This window comes from Falco peregrinus, chromosome 8 (genome assembly GCF_023634155.1).
Source record: "Falco peregrinus isolate bFalPer1 chromosome 8, bFalPer1.pri, whole genome shotgun sequence".
Lineage (NCBI taxonomy): Eukaryota > Metazoa > Chordata > Aves > Falconiformes > Falconidae > Falco > Falco peregrinus.
In genome coordinates, this window is record NC_073728.1 from 56,964,557 (window position 1) to 56,977,716 (window position 13,160).

The following is a 13,160-nucleotide window of genomic DNA, read 5'->3' on the forward strand; positions in this document are numbered from 1 at the left end:
AAATGTACTGGATTTAAACACTTATTTCCTATTATCCTTTGCCATGGACTTGCAGTTAATGTTTAACAGAATAACTTGCTTTTTTTATTCATCACTTTTGTACAATATGTGCAATGCTGTGTTATGTAGATGCATTTTGTCAGGGTAAAACATTTCTTTTCTCAAATGTACGAAGAAGCAGGTTTTTTTATTATGAACCGTTGCTACAAGGAACTACAGTAACCAAAATTTTTGTGGCTTAAGCCAAATGTTCACTTAAATACTGAGAAGTCCATCACAAATGGTATTCTGTTGCTTTTGTTTTTCTAGTGACAGCGATGAGGAAAAATCAAGAAGAGGTAAATCTCCTAAAGCTGAATTTAAAGATGAAGAAGAGACCGTGACAACAAAACACATTCATATTACACAAGCTACGGAAACTACTACCACCCGACACAAACGCACAGCAAATCCTTCAAAAACCATTGACTTGGGAGCAGCAGCACATTATACAGGGGATAAAGCAAGTCCAGAACAGAGTGTTGCTGCTCATACTGCACAGCCGACAGCAAAGGTGAGACAGACAATAAAACATGATTTTGGAAACTGTTTTCTTCTAAACACAGACAGTTTCTGGTTTAGGGTCAAATTTTTGTTATGCAGCCTTCAAGGGAACTATTATCAAAAATGGGGTTTTCAAAGGCTGTGGAACAGTTTAATTGTAATTAATTATGTGATTGGTTTAAGATGTTGAATTTTTTAAATATAGTCATTACCATGTTTTACTCTCTTTAGGAAAGCAAAGAGAAAATCTTGGCCTGAAGTGTGAAGGATTCTCTGAACCTGCACACTTACTGAAAAGTTATCAAATTCATGTTATTGTAAAAAAAACCAACCAAACAGAAAACACCAAACTGAGCCACTAGCTTTTCAGTATTTGGTTTCGAATTTAGCTATGCTCCAGTGATTGTTAGCCTCAAAGCCAGATCTGCCATCTCTCCAAAGCAAAAGAAAACAAATAAACCTCCAAAAAACCAGACAGCTTCTCAAGGTCATTTAAGACGAGTGATGATATCATGAGATGAGATCTGTTGTGTAATTTCTTCTTCAGGCTTCCGTACCCTCTAGCAGCAAGTCATCTAGTGACCTGGTTGATCTGTTGTTTGATGGATCTAGCCAGCCAGTTTCAACAGGTAGGCACGTTTTGATTTTTATTTTCTTAATGCATATTTTGTACCGATTCTGAGGATAAGCTTGTTTGTTGTTATCTATAGAAAGTAGTAGAAAAATTGAGAAATGAATTCTCAGAAAATTTATAGAGCGGCCTGGAACCTTTTGTAGCAAGGTAGTGTATGTGCTATTGCACAGGACTAATAAATGTTAGCAGCACAAAGATTAAATGCCAGGTCAGTCTGTCAGAAACTGTGTTTGTAATGCAGTTATTTATAATTAACTCTAAAAGCAAGTGCAAGCCATTCAAATTCAGGCGTTTCCCATAGTGCAGTTCAAAGGCTATGCAGTGGGAGATGGATGATCTTCATATAACCTGGCATCTAAAGTATATGGCAAACTTGTTTCTTTTTATCTTATTTTGTCTTGGCACTTGGTTGATCCCAGTCCTAATACCAAAATGAAATTGCTACCTAAAGGTAAAATGATTGTTCTAAAACACATCCCTTTGCTCTCTAAATATGCAGTTGAATTTTAAGTCCATTAACCTTTGTATGGGCTTACCCTTATGCTCTCAAAATGCAGCTTCTCTTTAGGAGTGTGTTAAATTCCAGTGCATTGCATACAGGATTGATAGAGGAGTTCAGGGGTTTGGTCATTTGCTTTTCAAAACCTAAAACTTTAAAGACTTACTGTTGTGCTTACAGGTTCTTAATAGCAACAGGTTTGATTGTGGCTAGCGTGGAATAGAAAAGGGATTTCCATGCTGCTGTGCTCTAATGGCACAGTTGGGAGTGAGGTAACTGTGGGCAGAGTTTTAGTTTAGAGTTCACTTTGAATAGCAAATAAAATATGAGCATGTGCTTTTTCATAGATAGAAACCTCTCGCGTAACTTCTCTCCATTCCAAATAAACAAATTCTCTTGCATGGTGTCACTCACGTTGGTAGAAGTGTGTGTGTATCTTGGGGATGACAGACACTCAGCTCCAGTCTTTGTTTTAAAGACAATGTAAAATCACCAAAAAATGGCAGTCCAGAGTGGCTGGAGGTCCACATGTGTGGCAGTGTGGTTGCATCTGTAAAGACTACTCTGACTTCTCTCTGAAGTTACGCCACTTCTGGGTGTACTGTAGTGGGAACCCCTGTAATACGTCACAGTAGGTATCTTTATTAGAATGTATAAGCAAAGCCAGTATTACAAACGCTCTGTGCGACACAGTTCCTTTCATCACTAGGCTACCAAAACGCTACCTCTGTACGTATAAAATACACCAAAACTCTATTGATGGGGAGGGAAATTGTCACGGTAATTTAGTCTCAAAGATGTGTCTCAATCTTATCTTTCTTATTTCTGGTAGATCTTTAAAACTTTGTTCGCTTTTATCTTTAGTAAAGTAGATAAAGTTTACATGTCTGTTCTGAAATATGTGTTAATTCTAAATGGTTAAGAAATAAAATTCATTTCATGTACCTGTTCTTTCATGCACAAATGCCCCCAAATTTAAGGAATAAATTTTTTTTCATTATTTTCTATTTTATTAACTCCATATACAAAGGTGTTCACTGTATATTGGAGTTACCACAGTTCCATGGAATTTTAAGAGCCTGGATCAGAACCACTACCCCAAATCAATACTGAAGCTTCTCCTATCCAATTATTATGGGAAAAGAGATTAAAGCATTTTTTGGTTTATTTAAATACATATGAGTATGTTTTTATTTTTGTGTATAAAAACAAAATCACGTGGAGAATAGATGTTTCCACTTCAAAGTGAGCCTTCTCACACTTGAAACAGAACTATGGCAGCTTCCATATTACAGTGTATTTGAATCTTTCATCAGTTTGGTTCTTTGCTGTAGTAAGCCTTTTTTCTTTTTGCCTTTTTTCTTCTTTTTCCAAAGCAGCATTTAGAAATGGTGTTGAGAAGAGACATATTACCAGCTGGTCCTGCTAAATAACCTCTTTGCTGACCTGGGAAGGCAGATGGAAAGGGTTCATTTGTAGTGACAGATCTCGCATGGGAATCTTTGAGGATAGCTCATGTTGAGAAGATTAGCACTGTCCTTCACGTGCAGGTCACTTGTTATGACCACTGTTCCTTGCAGCACAGGGTGTGGGAACATTCCCAGTGTCAGGCAAGGCACAGGGAAAGGGTCAGATGCAGCCTTTGATCTATCTTGTGAAGCAACTGGCAGGGAAGTCATGTGAATTCAGGGAACTCAGAATTTGCTTATCTGTGTATTTTCAGGTGCTGAGATGTGGAATAAGGTTGGTGAGGCTTGGGGGGGTTACACGTTACTACAGAAACACAGTTTGTACATGAGGGGGGCGGTTGGTTGCCATAAAGGAACAATCAGTTTGAGAAGGCATAGAATCTGTGATTAGACCTGCTGGAAGGAATTTTTTGTTGTTACTGGAGATGAGGTTCTTTAATCTTAGCTGGTGATACCTTTCTTTAGAGTGTTACTGCATTCAGCTTAAGCTCTGCCAACTCTCTGTGAAACTGTTTCATTTGAAAACAGGCAATAGAGGTGGAGGAAAAGTTGACTTGACTGAAAATGTTAAGGAGTTATTTTGGGTTTGAACCCAGTTCCGTTGTTAGAAGTAAATTAATCTCCAGATACTTTATCAAACAGCCCAGGGATAATAGGTGTAGCATGAGAGCACTGGTTTTGGGGTTTTTTTGAGGATGTGGTTGACAGTATGTTATCTGTCTTACTCTCTTTCCCTATAAACTCAAACCACTAACCTGTTCTGAACTCTGTAAGGACACATGCAATGAAGAAAATTATGTCAAAATGTTTGTTGCAGTAGGCAGAGTAAACATGATCTGGACAGGTTTTTTAGCTTGATCTTTCACTGGCTTATCTTACCCTTTTTCATTCTTAGGTTGCAGTCAGTATAAAACTTGTATATAAACCTATTTAAGATGCTTCTTAGACCAGTTCAGAACTTGTATTGAAGTAATTTCTTAACTTTGTGTGAAATCTTCCTCCCTCTTGAAAAGGAGGTAAAAGGATTTCAGTAGTGCTATATTTTGAAAAGTCAGAGAGACCATCCTTGCATTCCCTTCTCACATTTGATATCATATGCTACATGCTCGGCAAGTAAAGATATTTCCCCTTGGAAGAACAGTTGCCTTCCTGGCAATGTCTACAGTAAAGTAACATTAAAAAGAAATACAAGTACACATGTATTAGAAAGTGAATGGTTCCTTTTATTACTGCTAGCCATTTATTAAAAAGGAGATGGTTCTAGTTTAATTAACCCAGTTGAGAGTAGCAGATGGGGCAGAATGTCTTGCAGCGATAAGACAATTCAGAAATGGCACCAGATGTTGGAAGCTGTCCCTGGTGGTGTTTGAGTGCAGCACAGATGTTCCAGTCCCACCTGGCTAGTTTCTAAGCACTGCAGGCTAAGCAGCTGTGATGTAACCTATATAATGTATGCATAACACTAAAAGCAAAATAATTGAACTGCTGCAGCTTCTTCTAAGGGTGGGACTGCTTGGAGGTGAAATCTTTGAGGACAAACAATTAAGGTCAACTTAGCTTTCTCTGGTCAGTGAAATACTTATTTAAAAGCAGTATCAACAATAATCAGATTATTTTTCTTTGTAAACTTTGTGTGTGTGTTTTAAAAAAAACAAACCAGCTTTCCAATATAGTTCTTAAATCTTTCTTCTGTTTTTATACCTTGGCTGTATTTTTAGTGAAAAATTGTTACTGTGCTGTATCCAGAAGTTAATAATTTATATGCTGTATATAAATGTCTGGTTGAAAAACTTAATGTTTCTGCTGTAGAAAGGAAGCAAACTTATAAAAAATGAACACAAATGCAAGCTCTGTCCTTGAAATCCCAATTCAAGATCATTGCAGAATCATTCATGCTTTAAGTAACACAAAAACTAAATATAAAGCGACATGTGATTTTTCATAGTAAGCATAATAAATTAACTTTTACACAATAAGAATGTTTGGCTTTTATATATTATGCTTCCCAAGTTTTAATTTTACAAACTGCCAAACTAGTAGCATCCCTCAGTATTTAAAAACTTGTTAGCCTTCTTAATATTTCTAAATGCATTTTAAAACTTAAAAACTTGCGTCTTTTAGTTCTTTCCTAGGAAAAGAAAATTCCAAGATCTGCAAAGCAGTTGGAAATAATCCAGTTTATTGTTGCTCAGGCTTGTATAAATATAGTATGGTGATGAACAGGAAAAACAGTGCCGACTTAAGGAGCAGAATCAATAAATCCATTTTACTGAATACGGAGCAGCTTTTAATCGTAAATCCTGCATGTAGTTGTTGCAATGGATCTTTGCACAATCCTGTAACAGCATTTGCCTTCCTTCTGTTTCTAGGTGGATCAACTGACCCATTTGGAGGATTTGCTGATTTTAGTTCAGCTGCTGCTTCAGCAAGTTTCCCATCATCACAAGGTAGGATTAATTTACAGATTGAGATGCTGTTTAAGGGCAGAAAGAGGGGAAGAGATGCCACATGGCATTATTGAAAGTTACTTCCCTTTCCAGGGCAGACTGTGTTCGTGTACCATGAGTGCTGTATTTGAGTAAGGAAGACACCTATTGTCTGGCACAGCACATGTCTCATTGGACCTGAAACTTTTCATGAATTTTATTAAAGAAAAATGTTAGTAGGAGTTAAAAATACATCACTGTTCATCTAGTAATATAATAGAAGCATATAATACAACTTAAAGCATACCTCTGAGTCTAGTTTTGAAATGCACTGAAATATGATGTTACTTTTGGAGTGGAAAAGTGAAATGTGAAATAAACAAGTGTGGGTCTGAATGCTAGCTGAAGAGCACTCAATAACCAATTGAATAAAGAGCCTAGCACATCCCAGTTTTGCAGTCGTGGGCAAGGAGCTATATTAATTTGAGTTCTACAGCAATGAATGCTTCAAGGTGACAGTATTTGTGTTTCAAAAATGATTGGAAAATTGGCTGTGGTGATAGGACCATTCACGTTAATAATCATCATAGTCTTCCCAGTGTTTTATGTAAGGTTATTCAGCTATTATATTTGCAATAAAAAGCAGTCATTTTTCTAATACTTCAACTAACAGTTTGCAAGTTTTTCAGATAGAGGTAGTTATTAATTATTTTTTAAAAGTTAGCTGATCTGGTGGGATAAAAAGACTTGCTTCATGTGCTTGATAGTCTGGTTTGCTTGCTTGTGATAATGCTGCGAACTGGAATGTTGTTAGAAGGGTTTTATGCTGTTTTTTTATAGTTACTGGACATTGCAGAGGGTCCAGATCAGTCTTAAGAATTTTAATGTTATGGGCAGGACAGTAAATTAAATGGGTAAATTGAACAAAACCAAAAGATGGGATTATGTTCAGTGGAGAATAGCAGCCCACCTGTGCTAGAAAAAGAAGAGTCCCTGAAGATCTCCTCGGCAACCTTCCTTTTGGTGGTGTGTTTTTGGAAGCTTACAGCGCTACCCAGACAGAACAGTGCTGCAGACAAGCACGGAGTAGAGGGAGCTGGCTGGCTATCTTTTGTGCAGTCAATTTGGGTAGTAGTGGTATTGGGGACTGGGGGTTCTCAGCCAGGGTGCAGGATTAAGTCCAAAATATGAAAAGAGTAGCAAAAAGGTTGATCAGCAAATCGACCTGTGAGTCAGCTTTTAGTCAGCGTGTTTATATCTCCTCCTCTGTTTTGCTGTGTTAGGAGAGCTGTACTGGGCATCGATTAGTTCATATACCTTTAATTTGCTTGGCAGGAAAGAACTGCTCTAATTTTTTCACAGGCTTTCTTATTCAAAACCAAGTTGTTTTGCAAACAGAAAGCCTCCTACTATGCAAATAATTTCTGTGTTAATACAGTCTAAACTGATACAATCCTTTATCTGCATTAACATGATTAATCTATTCCAATCACCATTATGCAAGGGACAAGGAGTCCTGTGAAATGATTAATCATTCCTGAACAGCATAAGCCCCTCTAGAAATCTTTTCCTTCTTGATTAATCATCTTTGAAGTTGTACTGAAGGGGCAAAATGTGATCCCTTTTACCCCCGCTTCCATTATTGCTGCTCAGTGCACAGGTCTGAACATAGAAGGAGCACACTCAGCATTTACTTATCTATCAGGAATATTTAAAGTAGGTTTTAATTTTTAATATGTGATACTAATTGAAACATTCTAATATAGCCCCTCTTTGTGAGGGAGATCAAAGCAAACGTTCCAGTAAGGCCCTAAGCTAATGGATATTAGTCCAGTTTCGTGCACTGAAGTTATTGGCAATACTTGGATTTTGTGAACAGATTTACTCTCCTTCTATTTGTTAAATTCTAATGTATTGGAAAAGTTAAAAAAATGAATAAATGTTGAAGGTGTATATTGATGAATATTTACATGAAGTGTAAAAGACTACTGTAGTTACCTTTTGAGTGGGTAGAACACGGTTGTAGAAAATTGCTATGGATGGCCAGCATAGAAGTAGCTGTCGTATAGGTTAGGAAGTGGAAACTGGCACTGCATTCATCTGCTTCAGTGTTTGAGTCTTCATTCACTCTAAAGAAATTCAAGGGATGATTTAACTGTTCGTTAGAACTCAAAGTACATTTCATATGGTAATGATGCTGCTTGTGATTTAGCTAAAGTACCAAAAGTATATCAGTGACATAATCAAAAAGCTGACCTGTGCAATGGCCCAAACTTGGAACACGATTCACTGTGTAGCAATGAGAGCTGTTTAAATGGTGTTGCTTTATTTTTAGCATCTCATATAGATGTTTTTGTAAGCTTTTCTTCCCCTATCACTCCTGCGAAGTAACCCTTTTCTTGTTAATAGAAAAACATGTGGTTTTAAGGGAGATAACATCTCCTCCCATTTGACTCAAAGGTTACAACATATTCTCAGTTCACTGGTTTGTGTCTCTGGGCATCTGTGATCCTGAAATAGGTACCCTTGCAGTTGTCTGCAAACCGCTTATACTGTTAGTCTCTTCACAGTAAGATACAGAGAGAGCTGTAAGTTGCTGTTTTACTTTATATGTTTGTCTACAAAAACCCTGGTATATTGAAATGAAACAAAGCTTAAGCGGTGAACTAAGAATTCAGCAAAGCTTCTGCTGAGAGAATCGCTAGATCCAAGACTGAATTTCTGCTTCAAGGCAAAGCATTTAGGTCAGGATTCAAATATAAAAAACGTAATGTGTTTTACATGAGTGCCTCATGGGATGGGAAGAAATTATTTCATACCACCTCAAATAAGAATTTTCCTGGCAACCTGCTTCCAAAGTTCTGGGTTTCATTCTCTGCAGCATTGTTCAATACAAAGATCTATTAATTGTATATAACCAAATTCTGAAGTAGTCGTCTTTGTTTTATTGTGATGGAATTTGGTTTATCAAGCAGCTCATTCCTGATAACTTTTCTCTTGGCAAATACCAGAGTGCTGAAATAGAAAGTGGATAAATTATCAAAGTTCCAGGTGGTGTTTTGACTAGAGCCTCCAATCTACCCCCCTAAGTTATCTTTTGAGTTGTATTTCAACTAAAGAAAACCTGTCCCTACTTGTCCTGCATCCACAGGTGACATGTTATCAAACATCCTTCTACTTTCTGTGCATAGATGTTCCATATTTCCTTTGCTACCTTGTAAAAATTGTTGGAATATTCATGAGAGGGAATGATGTCCAGATGGAGGTTCTACCTGCAGATGTTAATCTGGACGGACACAGATCAGCTCTCATTTGTTTCAGTTCATAGAGTGTGGCATTTGCTCAGTGTCCTTCTCTTAAGTCTTCTGCCTTTCTTCTCTCTGTCTTCCTTTTTCTCACACTGTCACCTTCAGGTACAGCAACAAGTGGAAATGGTGACTTTGGTGACTGGAGTGCCTTCAACCAAGCTTCTCCTTGTCCCAGTGCTTCATCTGGCGAGCTCTTCAGCAGCACGGCACAGCAGCCAGCTATAGAGCTCTTCAGCTCACAGCCACCTTCTGGACAGCCTCCAACTGCTTCAAATTCTACTGATCTTTTTGATTTGATGGGCCCCTCTCAGACAACCATGACCTCTTCACAAAGTATGAATTTCTCTATGATGAGCTCCAATGCTGTGGGCATCAGTTTACCCATGTCAAGGTCACAGGTATGCTGCTATTTGTACAGTTTGCTAATGACCTTTCTTAATTAAATCTTTTGCCTTCTCCTTAATCACAACAGTGAAAATTCATCTGTTCCATTCCTGGAACCCATACCTAGTCACTCAGACGTGATCAGCATTTTGTAAGAAAGTTTTGTCCAAAAATGTTTGAGTAGCCTCCTAAAAAGAAGGTGTCAAATGTTCTTGAAAAGCCTCCTTTTATAAGTTAGTGTTCTCTGAGATGGTCTTCATTGTTCTGTGCTTTGTTGGGGAAGACCAAGTTGGTATTTTAAACCTTAAAGCCAGCCTCCAGAGAATGTTACAGGTTTCCAGCCTTAAGTAGATGGAGGGGACGACTGGTCTGTTCGCCAAAACACGGAAGGTGCCTGCTTCAGTGGAGAGTGTTTTTGGAAACCATAACAGGTCGGCGTGGTGTTAGGAGGCAAAAACCAGTATGTTTGAGTCAGATCTTGACTGCAGATGATTCCTGTCATTCCACGTATTGATATGAGAGCTTGATGCTAGCTTAAAAAAAGACTCTTTTAACCCACTAATGGTGTAACAGCACATGGCAACACTGCTTTGGAAGCGCTGAAGTTCATAGCTTAAAAATCTCATTGGCTTTTTATTGTCTTCTGTGGAAAAATTAACACTTACTGTTTAGTCCTGATTCATACTGGTGATTTTTTTCAAGTGGATCCCAACAAACTTTTCTTTTTTAGCCACTGCAAAGCATGAACACTATGATGCCGAAGCCTAACCCTCTTTATAATGCAAGCACAGAGATGGTCCAGAAGAATGCAAGCAAAACTCTACCCTCAACTTGGTCAGATCCCAGTGTAAATATCAGTTTGGACAATTTAGTACCTGGGATGCAGCCTTCCAAACCCCAGCAGCCATCACTTAATACCATGATGCAGCAACAAAGTAAGTGATATTGCACTGTTTTGCATGTGTGCTGAGTCCTGTGTGTGTTCGCTAGGTTGTCCTTGAGCTGGTGTATTCTGTCAATTACTGTTTTCCTACATTTAGTCATAACTGTTTCTTAAAATACTGTGACGGTTCTGACAAGTGGTATTTTCTAAATGGAGACTGACATACTAGGAGGCTGTGTGCATGTTTTCACTGTAGTTTGTGCCATTGTTGTACCTTGATTTCAGGCTTCCTAATCTCTAGCACTTCTCTAGAATATGCATAGTAGCTTGTATTGTTATAAAATGCATTTGAAATGTTTATAAAAGTTTTCTGAGTCTTCACATAGAAACAGGGAAATGAGCAAAATAGCCATGGTTTTGGCCATCATATACTTGCTCATGGCAGTTACCACATCAGTTTCTTAAAATGCGTGAGCACTTTCAGCATCACATTCTGATTAACGATTTTTGCATCCTGTTCTCTTCTTTGCAGATATGCAACAACCGATGAATGTCATGACTCAAAACTTTGCAGCAGTGAACCTCAATCCTCAGCCCAACATGATGCCTGTTCGACCCCAGACAAGCCCACTGATGGGAGGGCCCGTTCCTGCAGGGATGGGAATGCCCAGTGTGATGTCAGGTACGATGGGAATGACCTCCGTGGGACCCATGCATATGATCAACCAGGGAATGATGGGATTAAGCGTGAACATGGGAGTGCCGGCTACAGGAATAGGTTTGACAGGCACAATAGGAATGGGGTTACCCAGTATCCCTATGACCTCTCTGACTCCTGGGACTGTGCAACCCAAGCAAGATGCCTTTGCAAATTTTGCCAATTTTAGCAAATAAAGATTGTAAAATAAATAAATAAAACGAAATAAGAATAAAATCAATGGGCAGAGTGAATGAAGGATTTTTAGCTGCACAAATATAGCTGGGAACGGGATGGAAAACACTGATCAATACTTTTTTTTTTTTTTTCTTCTTTATCAGTTAAAGTGTCTACATAAAGAACCAAAAGCTATTTTGTAAGTGTTGAAATAACTAGTGTTCAAATTCTGGAGAGGTGAAAGGTTCTTCGAAGGAATGTGTTAGATGATTTTGCAAAATAATTTGTATTGAGACCATAAAAAAACCTTTCCTACATAGAAGAACCAATTTTAACTTTGAGACTTGATGGAAGACTGGAATTGGGGGTTGGGTAAAAATGTTTGAATCTAATTTTATACTTTTCTTTTTTCTTGAAGAGCTTGACTTTCTTTTTCCCTCCTCTCCCTGATCGCTTTGTCATAATTGGATCATTCCTTTTACTACTGCTGAGTCCACAATTGAAGTCACTCAAGTACTATGATCAGTTTTTTATAAGAATATATATTTTTGTCCAAAAATGGCTTACATATGTGATTATGGCTAATTCAAAGGGACCTGGAATGTATATATACTTTTGCTAATGTTCCAGCCACACTGCTATATTACCCAAATTTTTATTGTAAAAATCCTCTCTTAGCAATTTGGTGATCAACGGATTTTTGGAGTCTGAACATGCTTCTAATGTTATAACTGATATCCTGTGCAAGTCTGGGAGAAGCTTTTTCCAAGACTGCTGGAAGGTTTCCTTTCAGAAAACTCCAGAAAATGCACTTCCTTGCAATTCTTTTACAGTGGCACTTGGCATCCTTTGTACCACCAATATCCCTATGGAGCCACTGGTCTAGGGCATTGGCAGCAGTCAAAAAGCAAAAATAATTACTTTTTGCATCATTACAAAAAAATAATATGAATTACACTTAAGTTGTGTAAATCTATAACCCTGCCTAATCCAACAGCATTGGATCTTAGCTTTTATACAACACTTGGTGATTCTTTTGTGTAAATATGGCATTAGCAGCTGTGGAATCCAATAGAGGAGTAAAAAAATATATATATTAATAAAGGAAACCTGTAGCAGTCAAAGATTTTACTGATTTACTGAAAACAAAAGAATGAATTGAAGTTTTTGAGGTTTTTGTTTTTCCTTCTGTAATTCTGCATTTAAGTTCACATGAATCATGATTCTAGAATCTGGAATACAAAGGCATTGTTATATTCACAAGCTGGGAATATTGTTAAGAATAAGCACTATACTATAGGTATGAAATTTATTGCCTCCCTTTTCTTATGTTGGATTTCTTTTTTATTATTAAATTGATAAAACTTTGTTTCCATTGTATTCATAATGTTCTGTTATACATAACATTAAAATGTTCATTAAAATCAATGTTGGGCTGCTTTTCCTTTCATTTCATTTGACGTTTATGAGAGCATTTGGGAAAAAAAATAATTATAATTTGGGCAAAGTAATTTTTATAAATAATTTAAAATTGTTTAATGACTTCTTATCTGAAGCCTTTCCTATCTGGCTCTACTGTTAGGAATTAAAAATGAAGCAGGCAAGATATCCTGACCCGCTCCAGCCTTGCTAATGCTCCATCTACAACATTTCTAATTAGGCAGAAATTCATGTACTTCAGCTAAGTGGTAATGAAAAGTGATTCATTTGCTGAATAAGAGATGAGAGTGAGTGTAATTAGCTGACTGCGGTTTTTAATCTTTCAACAATTCAATGTGTTTAAATTAGTTTCAAAGAATAGGAGCTTTCAAGTGTTGTTACATCAAAGTAATCAAGGCAGGCTTTAACGGCTGAGTAGGGCGATCACTCTGGTTCCTGTTCTGAAACCTTTAAACTTATTTGGAATAATCATCTTCGAAACCTCTTGTTCTAACAGATGGGAAGCCTCAAACTGGTTCAATACATGTAAAATTATGGTGGGAAGAAAGCTGGTTCCTAGGGTGGTAGATGGGTGGCAAGGAAAACGAAACCTGTAATCAGTGTTGCACTCTGTCGTGCTGAAGGATGCAGTGCTTCTCGGTAGTCTTTAGAAGGTTTTCTGAGGAGCAGATATTCATAATGCTGGCCTTTTAAAGTAAGT

At 37.6% G+C, this 13,160-nt stretch overlaps 1 protein-coding gene across 2 annotated transcripts in view; it reads left to right on the forward strand.

The window, feature by feature from the left end:
- Window positions 1-12,448, forward strand: part of CLINT1 (clathrin interactor 1) — a 52,716-nt gene extending 40,268 nt beyond the window's left edge. For both annotated transcript variants that reach the window (XM_055813236.1, XM_055813237.1), the window contains 6 exons: window positions 310-553; window positions 1,091-1,172; window positions 5,515-5,592; window positions 8,985-9,277; window positions 9,994-10,198; window positions 10,679-12,448. In XM_055813236.1, coding sequence (XP_055669211.1) covers window positions 310-553; window positions 1,091-1,172; window positions 5,515-5,592; window positions 8,985-9,277; window positions 9,994-10,198; window positions 10,679-11,040 — 1,264 coding nt within the window. In that variant the 3' untranslated portion in view covers window positions 11,041-12,448. The remainder of the gene's footprint in view (window positions 1-309; window positions 554-1,090; window positions 1,173-5,514; window positions 5,593-8,984; window positions 9,278-9,993; window positions 10,199-10,678) is intronic.
- The last annotated feature ends 712 nt before the right edge of the window (window positions 12,449-13,160 follow it).